Genomic DNA, 23279 nt, shown 5'->3' on the forward strand with positions numbered 1-23279 from the left:
AAGTGTTGATTCGTGTTGCAAATGTTTTCTTCTTTATTCTGGTTGTCTTTGGTCTTTATTGAGTTTTTCCGGGAGAAGTTTAATTTTCCTCTAGAGAACTACTTTGGCTCTGGGGTGATCACTTCTGAGTAGTCTTTGAGGTTTACTGAACCCCATTCCAGGAGGGCCCCTTGTCAGGAGGGCGCCCACTGGGCTGGCTCCGCCGCACCCCAGCTGTGTGGACCAGAGCTGCCCGGGCTCCCCACCCCGCGCCGTGCACGCCAGGGGACGGGAAGGGACCTGTGTCAGCGGAGGCCGTGGCCCCGGGCTCGGGACGCGCTGCTAAGGGCGCGCGTGGGCACAGGGTGCGGGGAGGACTCACGGAACACCCCTGGGGACCTGCGGCCCCCCGAGGGCGCTCGGATTTGCTCGGGGAGAGCCTGGGGCGAGGGTGGAGAGGACGTGGCAGCCGCAGGCACGGCGGCAGCTGAGGCGGGACAGCGCGGCCCGCCTGCGAGGGGAGAAAACACGGCCACGCGAGGACCTGACCGCACACCACGCTGACCGCCCCCCTCCCCTCCCTGAGCGCGGCAGACTCCTCAAGGGCAGGCCAGACCTAAGTCCTCACGCAGGGGTGCTCACCCCCAGCACCGCCGCGCTGGGCCGGGCGCTCCCGGGCGCGTCTCCCCGCAGACGCCCCGCGGGGCTGGGCCGCAGGCCACGCCGCGTGTTTCCGGGAGCGGAGCGCCCGACCTGGGGACCGCTCGCCAGGGATGTGGCAATTATTCCTTTGGCTGAGGGACTGAGCTCTTTTCAATATCTCACATATGGTTTTCCAAGCAGAGTTTTATTTCTGAGGCTCAGCTTTCGGGCCAGACATTTACAAGCAATGCGCCCAAACAAATGAAACAATAAATGCTGGAGAACATTCTAGTCCACCCTGATTCAGACGGCACTCACAAACCCAGGACAATTTAGGTTGTGCTCAGTGAATATAATTGAAAGAGGGAAGGGTACACTTTTCATCTTATTATTTCTCAGGAGAGCTTTCTAGATTAATTAACTAATGCTAATAACATTCCACCCTGCTTGACAAAGTGTCACTAAGGCACCAAATGCTGTCAGTGTTGTCGCCACCATATAATGAACACCTGTGTTCTCAAGATGAAGGGGTGACAAAGACACAGCTCTACTTTCAAACTTTGATTTTATACACATCGTGGCAAAATAAATGAATGCCCTGGTCCAACACTGCAGGGCAGGGGCTGGCCGAGCTCCTCTGCTACCATCTGACCGGCCCCCCCCCCCATCCACCTGGGACATCCTTAGCATTAAGAGACAAGATCCAACATCAGGGCTTGGGGGAAAGAGCTTGGGGAACCTGCTTCACAGGAACTCCTCCACTGAGAGAGCTCAAACGGTCCTCAAAGTCCATGGTAATACATACTACATGGTGAATGTGGGTAATGCTGCCAAACGGTACGCTTAAAAATGGCTACCTTACGTACGAAACTGTAACCCCTCTGTACATCACTCTGACAATAAAGAAATGAAAATAAATACATAAGAAACTCTCATTTTCATAAAAAAATGGCTGACATGGCACTTTCACGTCATGGGTCTTTCAACAAAAACTGTCAAGGAATTCTGTGACCAACCATCAGAAATGCGTTTTTCAAAATCACCTTCCCAATGACAGGCCCTCTCAGCGGCCCACAGGTGACGAGCACTTTACGCCTGGACGATATATTTAAGTTTCAATGACTTGGTCATGGGTCACTTGAACCAAACTCACAGATTTTTTTTTTAAGCATCTACTGAGTCTCGGGCCGCATGAAGAACACGTGATTGGAAAGCACCGTGGCCCTCCGGGACTCTACAGGGGACCTGAGGGGCAGGCGAGCCAGCAGTGACGTGCCTGGAACACACGACGCCTAGAAAACGTGATGGGGTCCACATCAAGCAAATGCCACAAGAAACTACAGGCGGGGGCTTGTGACTTCTGTCTCTGCCTCAGCACCAGCTGTTTGAATGTATCCAGGGTCCTTCCTCATTCTGAGCCGTCAGAACCACAGGCTAGAGTTTAGGCTGATAAGGAAATGCAACCGTCTGGGAAAGGCACGCCATCAACATTTTGTTCAGCAAAGGCTGTGCGTGGGGGCTAAAAAGCTCTCAACGTCCGCACCCCGCACACAGCCCGCGGCACCTCGCCGCTCGTGCCGGCCTGTCTGCGAGGAACAGCGAAACCTGATAGCAAATACGGCGTCCGAGGCCTCGGGGAAAGCAGCTCCTCACCGGCAAGAAGAAAGCACAGCCCTTGGGAGCGTTCAAGCCTGGCTCGAGGCCAGGCCCGGCTCACGCCTGCGGTCCCTAACTACTCCAGAGGCTGAGCTGAGGAGGACCAAGGCCTCGGGTGTCTGAGACCAAACCGCCTTGAAAAGCCTCTAGCGACAGAACGACGAGAGGAAACCCCAGCCGTCCGTGTCCGGTCCATGTGACCATATGTGTAAGGTAAATCGCCTTTCCTCAATGTGGGGTTTTATGTATGCAATTAGTCATCTGACCCCAAAGGATCATGGGAACACACGGACAGTAGGTAGGATGCTTCCAGCACCCCTGGATGGGAAGAAGACCCCAACGGGGCACAGGCTGGGCCCTGTGTGAACCCAGGCTGCTGTGTGTGGTCCTGCTGGGCCACGCAGAGCACAGCGTCCCCCCAGGAGGCCAGGACCCAAGCACCCGCTGGCAGAAACCACGCCGGCCATCACGGAGCCTCCCACCCAGTGCCCATCACAGAGAGGGGCCCACCCCCCGGCCATCACGGAGCCTCCCACCCCCCGGCCATCACGGAGCCCTCCCACCCCCCGGCCATCACGGAGCCTCCCACCCCATGGCCATCACGGAGCCTCCCACCCCACGGCCATCATGGAGCCTCCCACCCCATGGCCATCACGGAGCCTCCCACCCCACGGCCATCATGGAGCCTCCCACCCCATGGCCATCACGGAGCCTCCCACCCAGTGCCTACCACAGGCAGCCACCTGCCCAGCGGCCAGCGCCCTTCCCCTGCACACGCTGCCCGCTACCCATGCGCCCTGACACTTGCTGGGGCGCGGCCTTGACACCCGTGACGGGAGAGTCCGTGTCAGATCATTAGGACACACACAGAAGCCACCAGAATGGCCCGCATGGCTTCCGGGCCGGCAGGAAAGGGTCCTGGGCCCGGCCGCGGGCACCCCAGGCTCACCCTCCTCCTTCGTGTTCCCGAGCCGAGCCGGTTCCGGGATCCTTCGCCATCACGCGAGAGCGCTTCCGCACAGGAGGTTCTAGGCCAGGAGCAAAACCAAACAAAACGCACCCACCTTGGTGTCCTCGGCGGCCGGGGGTTCACCACGCGCCTCCTCCTCCTCCTTCACCATCTCAGCGGGCACCTGGGGAGGAGACGCAGGGGCTCCAGTCTCGCCGGCGCCAGCCGCGCCCTCCTGCGCCTCGGGGGACTTCCCAGGCCGCCCCTGCCGCGCGGCGGACGACTCGAGCGGCACGCGTCGCTGGAGGGTCTGGGGGCCGGCCACCCACCTGGTCCACCGGCATCTCCACCTTCACCTCCGGGTCCTCCCTGACGTCCAGCGCCCCCTGGGTGTCCTGGGTCGGCGTCCGTGCCTTATACACATCTCCCTCTGCGGGACGAGAACACAGAGAGGCTTGGCACGCCAGAGCCCGGCGCTCGGCGCCCCCTCCCCTGCGCCATCCACGGGGCGGCCCGTCCGGGCTCTGGGCTCCGGGCCCGCCCACCCCACCGCCGCCTCTGTCTTTGCACCATCAGCGGGCGCCAGCCTCCGCGGCGCCCCTCTAACGTCCGCTCCCCTGAGATGCCCACCGTCCAGACCCCCATCCCAGCGAGCCCCAGACCGTCCGGAGCTGCGCAGAATCACGGGCTCCAGCTCTGACCCCCTCACGCCCACTAAGACCGGGCACGCTGTCTCCATCGCAGAGACGCGCCAGAGAAGGGCTTCGCTGGGCGTCACCCAGCTCCCCACCAGGGCACAGCACCTCTCGACAGTGCAGCGGTGCGCGCAGAACGGAGGGCGGAGAGAACGCTTCAACCGACGCCATCCTACAGCGGCTGGGAGACGCGTCTCTCCAACGGCCCTCGGCCCAGGAGGGACTCCGGCGGCTCTCACGCCTCCCTCGGAGCTGGGCCTCGTGCGTTCTGTCACTGACCCTCACAGGGAGAACGCGCACAGCCCCGCGAGCCCCCACCAACCACAGAACTGGTTTTCAATACTGCATCCGGAGGCTTCCTTCTTAGAGACTTCCATCGCCTTCAGCCTTGGAACTTGGCTTTTCTGCGCTGCCTACCCTCCATACTGAGTATCTTATTATATACATACTCACAAGAAAAAAATCTATAGCATAAACATGGCCTGGAACCACACACACACACACACACACACACACACACACACACACACACACACGGAGGAGGACAGGAAGGGCTCACGGTAGTTAGCGTAGCCCACAGCACCGTGAAACGTCTCGTTACCTGCACCAGATTCCACCAGAGGTTCTGCCAGCGTTTGCTTTTTCTTTCCTTCTTTGGCGTAATACACAGACTCCTGTGTTTTGGGTGGGGCTTTGTCACTCTGGGGGAGTTCTTTGCCTTTGGCATCCACCTACGGTACAAAGTGAGAGCAACAGGTATCAGAGCGCCGCACACCGCGTCTGCGCCCTCGGTGTGGTCCGGAAGCGCAGCGTACCGCCCTCAGCAGACAGGGCAGGAGCCCGGGCACCTGGAACGTCCACACAGACCGCGGCGTCCTCCCTCCGCTCCCTCCCTCCCACAGAGGCAAGGTGGCTCCTCGGGGGAGATCGGGGAGATGGCACCCCACTGTGCCGGCGCCGTGACCACCCCCAACATTCAGGGGCTGCAGGAGGCCCACCAGCAGGTTAGGGGGCCTCTGCAGACACGCCGTAGGACCTCAGAAAATCTACCCTCAACAACCACCATAAGCCACTTGCCCTGGGTTCTGCGGGCACAGGGTGAGTTTCGGGTGCAAGTCAACCACCCAGCAGCCTTCTTTCAGGTACAACGACGGGAAACTGAGGTGTCCACAAATCCGCAGACAATCACATCTTTCCCAGCACTCTCCCCACTGGGTCCCCTCCCCTAGCGTGATGCTATGAATTGTCTCGGTTTTTCTCTATTTTTGAATCTTTACGCAGGACTTGGAAGCGAATCCAAGGCAAAAGAACATAAATAGGCACTTCTCTCAAGTTTTCTGTGCCACTGGAGAAACAAGTACCATACTGAAAACGCCTGCCCTGATCCATTAACGCATCATCTGCGATCACACTGCTTGGACTTTGCCCTACTGAGAATTCAAGGGTTAAAATAGGCCTCCAACCGCCTCCAAAATGCCTCTGGCTATTTGAAGGTGCTTTCTTGCTCGCTGGAATCATGCTGATGACTACAGGAAATAAGAAACAAGAGGTGGCAGCGGGCACTTGTGGCTTGGGAGGCACGAGGTCTGGGACTGCGGAAATCTAGTTAATTCTCAGCGTGTCTCTGGACTCCAAGATGAGGATACCATACTTGGGATGGCTGAAACAGCCCTCCAAGGACCAGGACAAAGTCCTAAAGCCACCTCTGAGAGGAGGGCATGGGGCAGCTATGACACCAAGCAAAAAAGCACAGAGCCAGCAAGATCGGACTCACCGGCACCAGCCCCCAGCTCCGGGCACACGACACAAAGACGCAAGGCATGGGAGGTGCCCCACCCCAACCTGGGAGGCCACTAAGCCAGGATCCGCAGGACGCCAGGAAAGAGCTCGCCAACTGTCGCGTGCGAGGCCACGGTGGAAACGCAAGCTTTCACAATCACCGTGTCTCTGAGGGGCCCGGCACAGCACAACGACAGCACAACACAGCCGCGGCCCCTGGCTGAGTCACGGAGACCCTCCCTCCGTGGCCAGCCTGGGTCAGCCCCCGGGGCTCAGGGGAGCCTGGGTCACTGGGTCAGCCCCTGGAGCCCAGGGGAGCCTGGGTCACTGGGTCGGCCCCACTGGAGCCCAGGGGAGCCTGGGTCACTGGGTCGGCCCCACTGGAGCCCAGGGGAGCCTGGGTCACTGGGTCGGCCCCACTGGAGCCCAGGGGAGCCTGGGTCACTGGGTCGGCCCCACTGGAGCCCAGGGGAGCCTGGGTCACTGGGTCGGCCCCACTGGAGCCCAGGGGAGCCTGGGTCACTGGGTCGGCCCCACTGGAGCCCAGGGGAGCCTGGGTCACTGGGTCGGCCCCCGGAGCCCAGGGGAGTGCGCGGAGGTCAGGTGGCTTCGGAGGGAGCTCAGAGCCCGCGTGGCGACTCCGGGGTGGGCTGCAGATGGCCGAGGGCCAGTGCCGGTGAGCCCCGGCAGAGGCTCCGCCGAGCAGTCAAGCTCCCAGCCCTCGTGGGCCGCAGAGGGGAGTCTGCCTGAATGGAGAGGGGCGAGACGCGGCGTGGATGGCTGGGGCTAAGCCCTGCGCGACGGGACACCGGTGTGGGTGGAAGGCTGAGAGCCCGGGACCGGCCAGGTCATTCCCACGCACCCGCCGTGGGAGGCTGGCCTCCCTCAGTTAGTCCACGCACCCTGCACGGTTTGTCTCCTCATGACCCACATTCCCCGCCCCACCGCCCAAAGGGAGGCATTTACCATTCACCTTCCGATTGTGGGTGGGATGTAAATACGGCGCTCGTTAACTATTCACTCGTGTTCACAGAGGCTTACGCCATGAAATATGCTTCTCAGTACATGAATGCAATTGTACACAGTTGCTAAGCTAGTCCCGCTTCTTGGAAATCGCAATAAATATTGAAAATCAAAATAAATGCAGCAGCTGACGACAGTCAGTTCCTTCAGTCTGGGGAGGGCAGAGAGCGAGGAGGGGCATCTCGCGCGGGATCTCCTGCCCCGTCTTTCCCAGCCCCCCTTCCTGACCCCCCCTTCCAGGTCTCGTGGGCTTTTCTGCCCCTCCGAGGCGGTGCTGAGGGGCTGGTGGAGGGCGGGCTGGCTGAAGGGGCAGGAAGTTGAGCAGGGCAATAGAAGAGGTGCCCCTGGCTCGCCAGGGGAGGGGCTGGTGCGGGGGGGGGGGGGGCTGAGGTGGGGGGCGGGGTGAACACCACAGTGACGCCTCTGCCCCGCTTTTCCACCACCCTCTCCACCACGCCCTGCTCACGGCCAGACGCGCCCGAGGGCCCCATCCCAGCCAAGACGCCGCGCTGCGCCAGGGAAATGGTCGCTGAGTGGTGGAGAGGCGCTGCCTTTTATCCTAAGTAGATCCCTGAGGCCCGCTAACACGTCGCGGAAAGTCCACCTCCATTCTGTGCCGAGGCTTCGACCCGTGAGGTCCTCAGCGCACCGAGGCCGGGGACTGCGCCTCCCGTCAGAGGAGGCCCGCCTCACCCAAGGCCCTCCCCGCCTCGCTAACCAACCTCTTCCCCTTTCCAAACAGACGCCGAGGCAGCTCACCCGAAGAAAGATGAGAGATCATTCACAAGCCAGACACGGAAAACCTGCAAGAGGCAGGTAAGCCAACAAGTCACCCTGTTAGGACACAGCTCGTGTGACTAACCACAAACCCAGCCTCCAGGAAGCCTGTGACTCTGGTCAGCTCTTAAAAGGTTCCTAGATGTCAGAGACCATGATCAAAACCCAGTTGCTTTTTCCTGGCGTATTTCTAGAAGAGAAGGGAAAGGAATGTAGATGCAAGCAGACCAACGATGCTTCCCATTTGAGCCCCAACGCAATATGCCTGCCACAGGGAAACCGTGTTCCCCCTCCCCCTCCTCACCCCCACCCCCGCCCCCGCTCCAGGAATCGAGGCTAAACAACCGACTGGGCTGGGAAGGGAAGCCACACCCAGCAGGCCGCACGCATGTGCACTCCGGCATCGGGGCGCGGGGAAGAAGGTCCCACAGCTCCCGTGTGATTCTCAGGGTCACGCGTCACCTCTCAGCCCCGAGCCCGACGCCGCCCATGCCACAGGTGAGACTCTTTGCAGAAGGTCCCAGAACACTATCCAGGGGTGCATTCACAGGGCGGCCTCTCCCCCGGGCCAGCCCCCCCACTGGATCACACCGTGGGATCTGGCTGGGCTGCTCCCGGTCTAACACGGGATTACAGACCTCTGTGTCTGTCTGCGTGTGTGCCAGTCCTGAGGCTTGAACTCAGGGCCTGGGTGCTGTCCCTGGGCTTTTGTGCTGAAGGCTCCTGCTGTACCACTTGCGCCACAGGTCTCCTTCTGGCGTGCTGTGTGTGAGTGTGTGTGTGTGTGTGTGTGTGTGTGTGTGTGTATACATAAGAGCCCCACGGACTTTCCTGCCCAGGCTGGCTTCGAGCCATGATCCTCAGACCTCAGGCTCCTGAGTAGCTAGGATGACAGGCGTGAGCCACCGGTGCCCAGCAATACAAACTCCTGATCGTTTTGACAAGTGCACGTGCCTGTGGGTGGAGCACAACGCAGGCAGAATCACCAACCCCACCTGTCTTTGCGCTCTGCTGAATCTAACAGACCAACTCAGCTATTCTACAAACACCGATAGCTGAAACACATTCCTCAGAAAGAGCAAACCCAAACCAAGACAGTCATTCGGCCCAAGAAGCTACAGCACCATGTCCCCAAGAGACGCCAGGTTTAACTCCACAGTTAACATGCTGTATTACAAACGTCCACGTGCACATCCCAGAGCACTAAGCCCCACACAAACGACCTCCTCCTCCTCCTCCTCCTCCTCCTCCTCCCTCCTTCCCTCCTTCCCTCCCTCCTTCTCCCTCCTCCTCCTCCCTCTTCCTCCTCCCTCCTCCTCCTCCTCCCTCCTCCTCCTCCTCCTCCTCCTCCCTCCTCCTCCTCCTCCCTCCTCCTGCTCCCTCCTCCTCCTCCTCCTCCCTCCTCCTCCTCCCTCCTCCTCCTCCCTCCTTCCTCCTCCTCCTCCTCCTCCCTCCTCCTCCTCCTCCTCCTCCCTCCTTCCCTCCTTCCCTCCCTCCCTCCCTCCCTCCCTCCCTCCCTCCCTCCTCTACGGTCACCCTGGTGCTGGCACTGGGGCCAGGAAGCTGGGTCTACAACTCAGGACCCTCGGCAGGGACAGGCCCTTGTTGATGCCAGAATGTGTCACATGCTCAGGGCCTTCCGCAAAGGACTCACCTTTTTCTTTCTTGGTGGAAACTTCTCAACGTCCATGTACCTCCTGAAAGACAAAAGGCAGGCCATTGGTAACGCTTAAGCTCAGCCAAGCCTCAGCTTCCTAACTACGGGCTGAGGCCTTGACCTTGGAGAGAAGGTGACCCAGAGCGAGGGATAGGTCCGCAGAGTCCCAGGCTCTGGGCACTGACCCCCCAGAGCCGGGGAGCCCAAGGATCTCTGAAAGGCACATGGGCTTCATTTATGCACAGGCAATCGCTGCTTCTAAAGCAGGAACGTGGGTCCCGCCCCAGCAGCACACAGGCCATGAGCACGGCCCAGGAATGCAGCCGTTCCCGCCGATGCACCGCCCTGCCCTCCCTGGGTCCCCGGCCCGCCCTCCCTGGGTCCCGGGCCTGCCCTCCCTGGGCCCCGGGCCTGCCCTCCCGGGTCCCGGGCCTGCCCTCCCTGGGTCCCGGGCCTGCCCTCCCTGTGCTCCCGGGCCTGCCCTCCCTGGCCCCGGGCCTGCCCTCCCTCCTGGATCCCGGGCCTGCCCTCCCTGGGCCCCGGGCCTGCCCTCCCTGGGCCCCGGGCCTGCCCTCCCTCCTGGGTCCCGGGCCTGCCCTCCCTGGGTCCCGGGCCTGCCCTCCTGGGCCCCGGGCCTGCCCTCCCTCCTGGATCCCGGGCCTGCCCTCCCTGGGCCCCGGGCCCGCCCTCCCGGGTCCCGAGCCCGCCTCCCTGGGCCCCGGGCCCGCCCTCCTGGGTCCCGGGCCCGCCCTCCTGGGTCCCGAGCCTGCCCTCCCTGGGCCCCGGGCCTGCCCTCCCTGGGCCCCTCCCGGATCCCGGGCCTGCCCTCCCTGGGCCCCGGGCCTGCCCTCCCGGGTCCCGGGCCTGCCCTCCTGGGCCCCGGGCCTGCCCTCCCGGGTCCCGGGCCTGCCCTCCCTGGGCCCCGGGCCTGCCCTCCCGGGTCCCGGGCCTGCCCTCCCGGATCCCGGGCCTGCCCTCCCTGGGCCCCGGGGCCTCGGGCGGGAGGGCTCAGGGGGAAGCCGAGGCCGCCTGCAGCCCTGACCGAGCGTTCCCTGGCTGGCACGCAGGTGGAAGGCGTCGGCCCCGCCCACCGACGCCGACGCCGGCCCCGCCCACCGACGCCGCCGCCGGCCCGGCGCAGGCGCAGGCGCACTCACTGCTGACCTCGCTGGGAACGCGCGGCGACCTCCAGTAGGCGAAGGCTCTGAAGGGCTCCAGCCCCCGCCGCCACGTAGAACTGGTTGTCCTGCAGGTCCTGCGAGCTGCCCAGGAGATGCCCCGTCAGCGTGTACAATCTGCGGATCCAGAGGGGACGCGCGTGGCGGGGAGCCGCTTCCCGGAGGGACCGCGCGGCGCCCCTGCACTGTCCGCGAAAGCGCCCTTTCAGTTAGGGGCCCATGGCGCAAACGTGGCTAAGGTGACTACACATGGGCTCTGGGGTTGCAGCAATACTGGAAAAACAAGCCCACGTGTGTTAGCAAGCAAAGGATGCGTCTTCTTTAATAAGCACCCGAAGACATTTTGCCGGGTCATCTTTGGGCACTAAGTAGTCACTGCTTATCTATTGAAGAAAGGATCCAAATTCACACGTTGAAAAGTTATTGGTGCCCAACGATGACTGTAAAACTGGACACAACAAACACCACACAGGGCTGTTTTGTTGATTTTGGTTTCGGTTTGTTTTGTGCTTGCCTTGTGTTGTCACTATGGCTTGAACTCGGGGCCTGGGTGCTGCTCCTAACCTCTTTTGCTCATGCCCGGCGGGCTGTCCCTTGAGTCACAGCTTCGCTTCTAGCTTTGTGGTGCTTAATTGGGATTAAAAGTCTCATGGACTTTCCCGCCTGGGCTGGCTTTGAACCTCAGTTCTCAGATCTCAGCCTCCGGAGTAGCTAGGATTGCAGACCTGGGCCACCAGCACCAGCCTGTGCCGGTAGGCACTCGGGGCCTGGTGCTTCATGAGACATCCCTTTTCCTCTGGGTGTTTTTCCCCTAGGGTCTCCCTTTCTACCCAGGCCCCCTTGAGACAACCCTAAGTCTTCTACTGTCCCTAGAATGACAGCGCTTCACCATGTACGCAGGTATTGATTGAGATAGGATCTCACAAATGTTTTCCCCAGGCTGGCCTCAAACTATATTCCTCTTAACTTCTGCCTCCACGATAGCTAGGACACCAGACACGAAGCCACAAGTGCCCAGCTCACAGGTATTGACTTGTATACTCTGAACCATACTCTTTTCAAGACCAGATCCCACATAATCAGGACCTGATCCTTCAAATGTGCTCTTGAATGCAATTTACCAGAATATTGCCTGTAATTTTTTTTTTGTCCTCACCTGTCTTTGGTACCAATACTGACTGGGCTCATAAAGTAAGATTGAAACTTTCCCCTCCTCCTTAATTTGAATGGGTATGAGAAGAATGAGTATTAATTCTTTGAACATTTGGTAGAATTTTCTCGTGAACCCACCAGACCTGAGCTTTTCTGCCTATGGACGTTTTTGACAACAGGCTCCATCCACTTGTCTGTTGTTGATCTGCTGAGACTTTCTATGTCTTCATGATTCTGTCTGAGCGGGTTGTCTGACCCTTGGAACGTCCCCGTTTCCTGGGTCTAGGTTACTAACGGCTGTCTCTCGCCAGCCATTGCATTTCTGTGGAATCACTTGTTCTGTCTCCACTCTCACGTAGATTGATATATCTGGGTCATAGCGTGTCTTTTCTTGGTTAGCCTAGCTATTTTACCTTCTGTTACCAAAAAAAAAAAAATTCACTCTTAGTTTCATTATCTTTTCTGCTGTTTTTCTAGCCGCTGTATCATTTGTGTCTGCTCTGGCCTTTATCATTTGCCTTCTTTACACTAACTTTGGGCTTAGTTCGTTCTTTTCTTCACATTTAGAACTTCTTCTGTTAAGCACGAAGTACATCTCACTGTACACCCGCACAAGTCCTGTCCCTCCCTCCTCTGTACCTGTCATGCACTGACTGAATGGATCAGGATTAACAGCAAAATTGAAAACGTACTTTGTCAACAAAGAGATAGCCTTGTTTCATCGTCAATCTCAGAGGCGAGTCACACAGACCATCTCCTGTACATGAGAGCCAAAGCTCCTCTACAGAGCCCTGGCACCCACAGGAAGAGCTCCTGCAGAGCAGAGCCATCCAGCTGAACCCTGCCGTGCCATGTCTGTGTGCTGTCAGTGCTTAGGGGGCTCAGGGTAAGTCTGGGCAGGCCTCGCTGGTCCGAAAGGAAGTTACGATAGAGAAGTGCAAACCCCAGCCGTGTCCCCCAGGCCTCCCCTCGGGGGCCATCTCCTTACTTCCGGACACCTCCCAGGGGGAAGACTTTATCGCCCACGGTGGCCAGCACACAATTCCAATCCGACAGGCTGAACTTGGGTATAATCACCTTGACGGGTGGGATAAAGAATCTTCCATTTGTAAAGACACTGCAAGAAGAAGGAGGACAGCACGGGTTACTGCTTGAACTCCACGGGGAAACGTGGGAAACTTAGAAGGCACATTATCAGCTCCATTTGCGTGTGCGGAGAGAACTGCAGCCGTGCCCGGCACCGAGCGCACCGGTAGCCCCTGCTCGGGCGGCCTGCCAGCCCCATCGCGCAGCGGCGCCGGCAGGCCTGGAGGCCCGGGTGAGGGAAAGGCCTCCCGTCCCCGCCTGACAGCACGAAGCTCTGCTCCCTAAAAGGGAGCGCGCCTCCCACGACGAGGAAGGACGGGGGTCGGGGAGAAACGGTGTCTGACGGGAAAACAGATGGGGGGCGACACCCCCGAGACGGCAGGAGCCGCCCCGAGTCTGTGCAGAGCTGACGGCGCAGCCACTGTCCGCCCCAGGGTCTGCAGTGTCTGTGCGGCCTTGGGGAGGCCTTGGAGCCGGGGATCCTCCCACGCACGGAGCCCGGGATCCTCCCACGGAGCCCGGGATCCTCCCACGGAGCCCGGGATCCTCCCACGGAGCCGGGGATCCTCCCACGGAGCCCCCCACAGCCGCCTCCCCGGAAGCCTTGGAGCCCCGGATCCCCCCACAGCCGCCTCCCCAGCCCCAGGGTCGTTATTATTTCCTCTATGTTGCAGAAAAGAAGGCTGAGCAGATTTTTCAAAACCCATTCAGAGCGACTAGTCGTCTGGTGCTAATGATACCCTGCCGTCCTAACCACTCACTGCCTCTGGAAGATAGTTTCAAGGCTCCTGCAACTCACACGAAAACCAAGGAGCCACGCGTGGAGGGGCACACACGCGTGGAGGGGCACACGTGTGGAGGTGCACACATGCGTGGAGGGGCACACGCGTGGAGGTGCATGCACACATAGAGGTGCACACATGTGTGGAGGTGCACACACGCGTGGAGGTGCACGCACACGTGGAGGTGCACACACAAAGGTGCGCACACGTGGAGGGGCACACGCGCATGGAGCTGCACACGTGGGTGGAGGTGCACACACACGTGGAGAGGCACACGCGCGTGGAGGGGCACACACGTGGAGGTGCACACACACGTGGAGGGGCACACGCGCGTGGAGGTGTGCACGCACGTGGAGGGGCACACACGTGTGGAGGGGCACACGCGCGTGGAGGTGTGCACGCACGTGGAGGGGCACACACGCGTGGAGGGGCACACACGCGTGGAGGGGCACACACGCGTGGAGGGGCACACTCGTGGAGGGGCACACACGTGGAGGTACAACACACACGTGGAGGTGCACACTTGTGGAGGGGCACACACATGGAGGGGCACACCGGGAGTCCCTCAGGCATGCCACACAGCTAGGGAGTCAAGTCCAGCCTGGGCCACACACAAAGCCTCCTCTCAGAAAATAAAGGAATAAGGTGAAATAACGGGACAGTCCTACAACCGCTTTGCAACTTGTACTATCCTTTACTGTTGCTGTCCTTTTGTTTTCTTCCTTGAACCCTAAACCTATGCCCTTTCTCTCAGCGTGAATACGAATGTTCATTTACTCTGCTTGTGATACTGGAGAGAACACATTCTCCTGACTAAAGCTCTCGAGCAAGCGGGTCCTGGTGGCTCCCGCCGGGTCCTGGAGGCCCGCGCCGGGTCCTGGTGGCCCGCGCCGGGTCCTGGGGGCCCGCGCCGGGTCCTGGTGGCTCGCGCCGGGTCCTGGGGGCCCGCGCCGGGTCCTGGTGGCCCGCGCCGGGTCCTGGAGGCTCGTGCCAGGTCCTGGGGGCCTGCGCCGGGTCCTGGGGGCTCGCGCCGGTAAGCTGAGCTACTCAGGCTGAGGTCAGGAGGACCTTCAAGGCCATCCCAGACCAAAAACGTCCAGGAGACTGTCTCAACCAATAGCTGGGCGTGGTGCTGCGTGCCCGACACCCAGCTGCACGGAAGGTCGAGGTCGGGGAAGTTTAGTGCCAGACCGGCCCACGAGGAAAAGCTTACAGGAGCCGGGAAGCGCTGGAGGTGGGCGTGGTGGCGACACGCTGACCCCAGCACAAGTGATCCATTTCTTACCAAGTCTTGACTTTTTCATTTCATTCATCAGTTTATTCAAATCCTCTTTAGAGAACACTGGCCATTTTTAACCCTTGAGTCTTGAGTCTCTTTGGCATTTAGCCACTTCAAAATCTTTTGATCAAGTTATTGAAGAGTTATGAATTGGGGGTAATCATGTGTCTGCTTTTTAATATGTCTGGAGGTTCTCTATTGGAATTTATGCATCGCTTGGGATAGGTAACTGCTCCGCTTTTAGGTGAAGGTCTTAATGAGTCTCCTTCATTGAGAGACTGCCCAGTACAACTCAGAGAAAACAAACCACCGTAACAACACCAAACCAACCAGATAGAGAAATACAATAAAACTCAATTAAGGACATCAACTACATCACAGATAACCCTAAGCTATGAATAATAAAAAGACCAGAGAAACAGATTAGAGGATCCAGACCAATCTACACGCCAACAACCGATTTTTTACAAAGAAGCCCAAAATATGTTAGAGAAAAGACAGACTCTTCAATGGATGTTAATGAAAGAACTAAATATCAGACCCAATCTCTCATCCTGTACTAATAGCAACTCAAGAGGGTCAAAGACTTCATTGTAAGACCTGAAACTTTGAACCTTCTACAGAATAGGAAAAACAGGTATAGGAAAGAACTTCCTGAATATAGCTCCCACAGCTAGCAAACAGAAGTGGGTATTAACAAATGGAAAGCTAAGATGCTTTTGCACAGCAGAGAACATAGTTGCTAAGTTAATAATGCAGCCTGCAAAATGGGAAAAGTTCTTTACCTCTGACTAGGACCTATTGTCCAGAATATACAAGAAACTAAAGCCCCAAAGAATCAATGACACACTTAGTAAATGGGCAAAGAGCTAAATAGAGACTTCTCAGAAGAAGTAGAATGGCCAATAAGCACATGAAGAAATTGCTCAACATTCCTGTCCATAAAGGAAATGCAAATCAAAACAACACTGAGATTCCATCTCACTGTAGCCTGAGTGGCCATCATCAAGAATACAAACAACGGGCTGGGAATATGGCCTAGTGGCAAGAGTGCTTGCCTCATATACATGAAGCCCTGGGTTCGATTCCCCAGCACCACATATACAGAAAATGGCCAGAAGTGGCGCTGTGGCTCAAATGGCAGAGTGCTAGCCTTGAGTAAAAAGGAAGCCAGGGACAGTGCTCAGGCCCTGAGACCAAGGCTCAGGACTGGCAAAAAAAAAAAAGAAAAAATACAATCAACAAGGATGTGTGGGAAAAGGACATATTCACTGAAATCTCCATGTACAAGTATTTAAAAACAATAAATTTATAAAATGTTAAATGCAAAATAATAAAAGCATAAACTAAAGAGGGTCAGGGGAAAAAAGAAGCAAAACTCATAAAAGAAAAAGAAAATTCGATGAAAATAACAAGATAAAAGTATCTTGTAGACATAAATCTGGTTATAAAGTTATAAAGAACAATGTAAATAAAATAAAAGAGAAATAAAAAATTGAAACAAGTGGTAAAGTACCGGCCTAGCAAGCAGGAGGCCCTGAGTTCAAATCTTGATATTGTCTAAATAAATATTTCCATAAAGTAAAAACTGAAAAAATACAGTGAAAAGAAGAAAGGTTTTTTTAAAAAAAGACAAAGAACCGAAGAGGCTTCCTTCTGAGTCCTGTGATACTGGATTCGTCCAAGTCGGGGGGGCGGGGTGGAATTAGACACGGCAGGCTGTCCTGAGATGTACCGGGGTTCTCAGGGGTGTCCCCCAAGTACACGCCGAGCGGGGAAGGCAAACAGAACCAGCTCTGCATGGAGTGGGAGACCTGGGGGCGCCAGGCACCCCCCCTGCAATGCCCGGGCCCTCCACCCACCCACCCCACCGGGCAGCCCCCCCCCCGCAATGCCTGTGCCCTCCATGCCTCCCCAGGGGCAGTGAACCCCACAGCAGGACCCAGGTGCACAGTTACCATTCTTCCTGACCGTGATCAGGCAACTCTCTGCCAGCCCCTCACTCCTATGCCAGGAGGAACACGAGCCACGCCTCACACAGGCCTCGGCCCTCCCACTCACGAGGAAGGGTCAGAGGGCGGCTGAGATGCCCCGCCCCATCCTCGGCACGGCCGCCCGTGTTTGCATGGCAAAGTCGCCGAGCAAGCGAGGCCAGCCTTCTTGGCAGACGGCTATCGGGGTCCATCTAGTGGAACTCGCAGCAATGGACGGGGACGGAGCCGGACCGCACAAACATCCTGTGCCTCTCTGGACGAACCCAGAGTTTCAGACAGCTTGCAATGGGAAGGAATGCCCACAGAGTGAATCGCCGCACACTGAGCCAAGCCCCCAGAAGGTAGCTGCGCGGAGCCAGGCCCTGGTCAGGAAGGCCCCCCCCCCCCCTCGGTGCCCACAGACTTGAGCCATGCTACGTCTTTGCTATTCCTGCAAGGAGCCCGGGGGGAGAGGCCCTGCGCGTAGGGACTCACAGGCTGGGGGGGGGGGGGGGGGGGCTGTGGCTCACTCCCAGTGTTCTTTCTTCCTCCTCCGCGTCCCAGGCTGCAGCTCTGCTGGGTCAGGGGGTACCCCCCCCAGCCTCACCCGCCCCAAACCCTGTCTCTGGATGGAGAGGGAATAGTCATTGGCACTCCTGCTAGCGAGGACCGGGCCTGGACGCCGGGTGCCAGTGACGCCCCTACAGCCAGAGCTCCTGAGTCACCTGCCTCCCACTGGGGGCGGAGCCTAAGGAAAGAGGGGGTGCCATCTTGAATTCCACACCAGGGACTGAGCCACTGAAACAAACCACAGCCCAGTGACGGAGGCCAGGAGCAGTGCTGCTCTGGCCCGGGCCCTGGAATTGTCAGGGCTCCCAGTCGGTCCCCAGCCCCGGCCGCAGGAGAGCGGCCTCGGGCCTCGGGCCTGCTTCACCCACGGGGAGACCAGGCGTGCGGGGGTCACAAAGTCAAGATCAGAGCCAGGACATGCACCAGTGTGCTGCCTAAATCCAGCATGGTCTCCTACAGCCCCCCACCCCCACCCAAGGCACGGGGGGCCACGCAGGGGTCCCAGGCTGCCTGCGTGCATCCTCTGGAGAGCGGCGAGACCCCGACGACAGGCCGCTGCCCAGGCGACCCGCGGCCGCCAGCTGCCAGTGCCCTCGCTGGCCTTCGTGAGCGCATCGTAGGCAAAACAGCTTTCACGTTTCCTGCGACATCCCAACGCCGAACTGCCACATTTCCAAAGCATCCAGACGCGAACCGGGGCGCACGACGCCCTCGCCCTTCCACCCCAAAAACCCGCCCTGCAAAAGCAACCCAGAAACGGCATGCCTTCCCCAAAGGGAAAGAGGGGGCGCGCGGCCCTGCGGCGCCGGCCTGTCAGAGAGAGAGAGGGCGATGAGGAAGGATGGGGGGGAGGAGGGGGGGGGGCTGGCCGGGCGGCTCCCCGCGGGGGGCTGTACTCACTTGATATGCCGGGATACGCGCTGGTACGTCTGCCACCGGGAGGGCACGTTGAGGTCGCAGTGCACCACCGGCTTGATCTGGAAGAGAAAACGCCGGCCTCAGGACTCGCTTCCAACGAGCCACCCGCGGGGTGCAAGCCAGGCCTCCCGGGGCAGGACCTGGGCGGCCCTGGGGGGGGCGGGGCGGGGGCGGTGGGGGGCGGTGGGCGGTGGGGGGCGGTGGGCACGGGGTGGAGAAGCTCAGGCGTGAGCCTGCGGTGCCAGCGGCCCGACGCTCGGCTCCCCGGGTGGAGCTGCGCGGCTCCCACTGGGAAAAGCCCCCGTGTCACCGGGAGCCGGGCGTCCTGGGGAGCGGGGCGCCGCCGTCCCCAAACCCCCAGCTCTGCCGGGCGCTCCGGGGCAGCCCGAGAGGCGGGGCCCAGCCCCGGGGCCTGCCCACGGCCTCAGCTCGGTCCTCAGCCCGGGACTCTCGGGAGAAAGGGGCGTCTGCGCACGGGCACCGGACAGCCCAGTCCCCGGCCTCCCCAGAGCGCCGGAAACCGAGCTCTGAGAGCGCGGGAGCACTCCGCGCGGGGCTGGGGCTCCCCGCTCCTCCGGGGCTCCCCTCGGGCCTGCGCTCCGGGGCTCCCCGCTCCTCCCGGGCTCCCCTCGGGCCTGCGCTCCGGGGCTCCGCCCTCCGGGGCCCCCCTCGGGCCTGCGCTCCGGGGCTCCCCGCAACTCCGGGGCTCCCTGCGCTCCGGGGTTCCGCCCTCCGGGGCTCCCCTCGGGCCTGCGCTCCGGGGTTCCGCCCTCCGGGGCCCCCCTCGGGCCTGCGCTCCGGGGTTCCGCCCTCCGGGGCCCCCCTCGGGCCTGCGCTCCGGGGTTCCGCCCTCCGGGGCCCCCCCTCGGGCCTGCGCTCCGGGGTTCCGCCCTCCGGGGCCCCCCTCGGGCCTGCGCTCCGGGGCTCTGCCCTCCGGGGCTCCCTGCGCTCCGGGTTCCGCCCTCCGGGGCCCCCCTCGGGCCTGCGCTCCGGGTCTCCGCCCTCCGGGGCCCCCCTCGGGCCTGCGCTCACCGCACTGGCCGCTCACCCTGCGGCCCGACCGAGGGACGGCAGGGGGCCTGTCCTCAGTGTCCCCCGTGTCCCGCCATCCACTGCCCTCCTGCGGCCAGGTTCAAACCCTCCGCGGTCCTCACCAGACGGCGGGTCCCGCCCCCGCCACCTCCCAGGAGGCCGCTCGGCGGATCCACCCTATGCCGGGCCGGCCTCCCCCCCGCCAGGCTCCCGCCGGCCACCCCGTCCGGGCCTCGGCGTCCCCTCCTCGTCCCCCCGGAGGCTCGGTGTCCTCTCCAGAGACAGACACATCCCAGCCGCCACCCCCCGAGGCGCCCGTCCCCTCGCCCCCAGCGCCCCGGGGGCGCATGCGCACGCCCGAGCGCTCTCGGCGGCAGCGTCGGGCCTGGCCATCCCAGGACACGTTCCCAAGGTGGGGCGGGTTCCGCACCCCTCACCCGGCTGACCCCTTCAGGCCGGGACCCCTGCCCTGCGCGGAGCTCCCCCCGGGGCACGGAAGCCGCGCCGAGCCCGCCAGCCCGGGCGCAGGCGCGCAAGGTGTCTGGTCTGGAAACCCAGGCTGGGCCTCGCCTCGCTGACCCCCCCCCCCCCGCCCCCGCCGTCCCCGGCCCCCACCCGAGGCCTCACCGGAAACCACACCCGGCTCGCCCAGCTCCATGGCAAGCCTCACACTGCTGCTGGGGCTTGTAGAGACCAGGGCCAGGCGCCCTCCTGGCTACTCAGGAGGCTGAGATCGGAGGATCACAGTTCAAATCCAGCCCGGGCAGAAAAGCCTATGAGACTCATCTCCAGTGAGCCACCAGGAAACCAAAGTGGCCCTGTGGCTCGGAGGGGACAGCGCTAGCCTTGAGCCAGAGAACTCCAGGACAGCGCGCGGGCCCCGAGGTCAAGCCCCAAGACCAAAAGGAAAAAGGAAGCCAAGGGCAGGTGAGCCTCCGAGGGTCTTGGCCAAGTCCCCTCCGCGCCTGCCCCGAGACCCGGCATGGAAACAACGCGCTGATCGCTCTACTGGCCGCGTGTGAACGGCTCCTGAACAATGACGCCGGCTCTCCAGCGCCTGCTCTGGGTTCTGGGTTCCCTGCGTTGCCCACGTCAAGTGTGATGACTGTCTGCTGATGACGTCCTCCCCCACAGTCAGAGCCGATGGTTCCACCGAGGCTCAGCCCTCACCCTGCTGAGACCCGCAGGCCCAGCGCCCCCCCCCCCCACGCCCCAAGCCAGGTTAGGAAACGCACACAGCTCCTGTTTCGTGCATGTGCGTGACCGCGCGTGACTGATTCCCAAAGCGGCAAGCCAGGTATCCGGGAAACAAAGATCAGTCCCGTGATCATGCCGAGAGCTCGCGGAATCCCGGGCACGGAGGGCCGTCCACACGCACGCGCTAGTGTCTGCAGCCGGGAGGACCGACCTGCCCACGCAGCAGTGTGGGGCTGCGGGCTGTGTCCACGCACGGGCTGAGCTCCTACCCCTCTCCCTCAGCCTGTCCCTCGGCCCGGAGGGACACCGCGCCCACCCCTCACCAGGCCCCAAATGCGGTAAGGGCTCGGCCAACTGGCAGCCAGTCAGCCGTTAGCACTGGGCTCCCAACCCCCCACTCGTCCCCTCCCCTCGTGACACTCGGTCCAAAAACGACCAAGCAGAGAGAGAAACAAGCACCCAGGAAGCCTGCGATCGCCTCTGGAAGAGAACCTCCTGGTGGGCAGAGAGCTCCGCTCTCATGTTCGTGTGCACATGGGAGCCACAGAGGTGACCATGAGAAGGCCGTGCTCACGGGCACACGCCACAGGGGGCCACGGGGGGGCCGTGCTCACGTGTGCACACCACGGGGGGCCATGCTCGCGTGCACACACGGGATAAGCCCACTGTTTCGTACAAAAGTCATGCTAAATCCCAAGCCTCCGCAGGCCATCCACTGAGACCCGGCTCCTCCTGTTGCTCTCGCGGAAGGGGTGCTTCTTTTAGCACGTGAAGTGGTGATCTTTTTGCTAAGGACAAGGTAATGGGAATAGACTCACGGCAGGCCCATCCTGTAGACTTTTTAAACGTCTATCAAGTATAAAACTGCTGAAAACTTGGAGAAAACCTTCAAACTCAATTTCCTAATTAGCTTCAGCATGGCATCACCTAAAATAACTCTCCCTGACAGCCATCTTTCTAAATCCCCCCCCACAACAAACAAAAGGAAAGTGAAAGGTTCAATAAAGGACGGCACGGGGCACCTCACAGATGGCCGCCCGCCCAGCCCGCCGCCCGTCCCGCGGTGTGGCATCCTGTGCTCTGACACGCGGGATGATCTCGCGGTGGCTCGCGACAAGGCCTCCCCAGACACGGCCTCCCCACCAGACACGCTTTCCTGAGACGCCCGCCGTCCCTGCGCGACGCTTGAGCCTCGCCACGTCATCTAGCTTACCTTGTCATCTTAACTAGCTAGGAGTGAACACTTACTTCCTTCAACTTTCGCATCTTTGCAGGTTTTCTGGGAACTATATGAATATAACTGCAAGAGAAGAAAGGAGAACACGGAATTAGATTTCCTGGAGTTATTGCCTTCCCCCCCCCCGGGGGGGTCTTGGGGTTGAACTCAGGGTCTCAAGATGTCTAGATAGATGCTGCACGACTTGGGCCATAATCCAGACCTGAGAAAACCGAATTGGAAGGCAAATGTTGGCACAGACACCTGAGCCGGTGTGGAAATGCATCACGGCCGTTCAGAACCAGAATCGCGGGTGTGACACTCGAATCCCCCCAGTGAGTACTGGCAACACCCTGCAGGACTCCGTCCCAGGAGCGACATTGCCCTTGGCCTGTGGAAACCGTCTCTAAAGAACACGGCTATTGCCAGGTGCCAGTGGCTCACACCTATAATCCTAAACTCAGGAGGCCGAGATCTGAGGATTATGGTTCAAAGCCATCCTGAGCAGGAAAGTCCATAACTCTTATCTCCAATGAACCACCAGAAAAGCAGAAGTGGAGCTGTGGCTCAAGTCATAGAGCGCTACCCTTGAGCAAAATAGCTCAAGGACAGTACCCAAGCCCTGAGTTCAAGCTCCACACCAACAAAAAAAGAAACAAAAAAAAAAACGAAAAGAAAAAGGAAACCAGTGTCCCTCATTTTAGTAATAAATAATGGCCTTGGAAATAAATTATTTGCTGGGTGCTGGGGCCTCACACCTAGCTACTCAGAAGGCTGAAACCTGAGAACCGCGGTTCAAAACCAGTCAATCGGGAAAGGCAGTGAGAGTTTTATCTCCAATTAGCCACCAGAAAACCAGAAGTGGAGCTGTGGCCCCGCCCCCTCACTCCAGCTTCTTGAAGCGCTCGTGGCCGGCCCCGTCCCCTGCCCCCGCCCCCTGTCCCGCCCCTGTCTCGCCCCCCCCCCCCCGCTCGGCCCCGCCCCCTCACTCCAGCTTCTTGAAGTGCTCGCGGCCGGCCCCGCCCCCTGCCCCGCCCCCCGCTCGGCCCTGCCCCCTCACTCCAGCTTCTTGAAGCGCTCGCGGCCAGCCCCGCCCCCTGTCCAGGCCCGCCCCCGCCCCGCCCCCTCACTCACTCGAGCTTCTTGAAGCGCTCGCGGCCGGCCCCGCCCCCTGTCCAGGCCCCGCCCCCTGTCCAGGCCCCGCCCCCTCACTCACTCGAGCTTCTTGAAGCGCTCGCGGCCGGCCGCCACGTACTTGCCGCCCGTCTGCAGCGCCTCGAGCTCGCGCACCACGCGGCCCCGCGAGGGCGTGTAGAGCCGCCGCACCCCGAAGGGCACCTCCACCTGCTCCGTCAGCTGCTCCAGCAGCGCCTCGAAGTTGGCGACGCGGCGCCGCGAGAACACGAACTTGCGGCCCACGTAGAACTGGTCCCCGTTGCGGTACACCAGGATGGTCTTGGCCGGCGTGGTGTCCACCAGCGCGTAGGGCCCGCGCGTGCCCATGGCCGCGGCGCCGGGCCACGCCCGCACCCCCAGCCCGGCCAGCACCCAGCGGAGCGGCGCGCCGCCGCGGGACTGCGCCTGGGCCCGCGCCCGCCCGCCGCGCAGCCCGCTGACGCCGCCGCCCGCATTGTGACCGCCTGGGGCCTGGCCCGCGCGGGGGGGTGGGGGGGGGGCGGGGCGCCAGGGGAGGGGGTCGGGGAGAACGGGGCAGCTGGGACAGGGCCGAGAGGAGGGGG

General features: G+C 60.9%; 1 protein-coding gene across 1 annotated transcript; it reads right to left on the reverse strand.

Annotated features, from left to right (window-relative positions):
* Nucleotides 1–284: 284 nt before the first annotated feature.
* Nucleotides 285–23043, reverse strand: Dcdc2c (doublecortin domain containing 2C). The gene is given in 12 exon segments (XM_048352242.1): nt 285–490; nt 2165–2269; nt 3338–3410; nt 3556–3656; nt 4523–4652; nt 9155–9194; nt 10311–10378; nt 10380–10452; nt 12476–12604; nt 18078–18154; nt 21573–21624; nt 22757–23043. Coding segments are annotated over 12 exon segments (1341 nt in total).
* Nucleotides 23044–23279: the final 236 nt, after the last annotated feature.

Source organism: Perognathus longimembris, chromosome 8 (genome assembly GCF_023159225.1).
Source record: "Perognathus longimembris pacificus isolate PPM17 chromosome 8, ASM2315922v1, whole genome shotgun sequence".
Classification (NCBI taxonomy): Eukaryota; Metazoa; Chordata; class Mammalia; order Rodentia; family Heteromyidae; genus Perognathus; species Perognathus longimembris.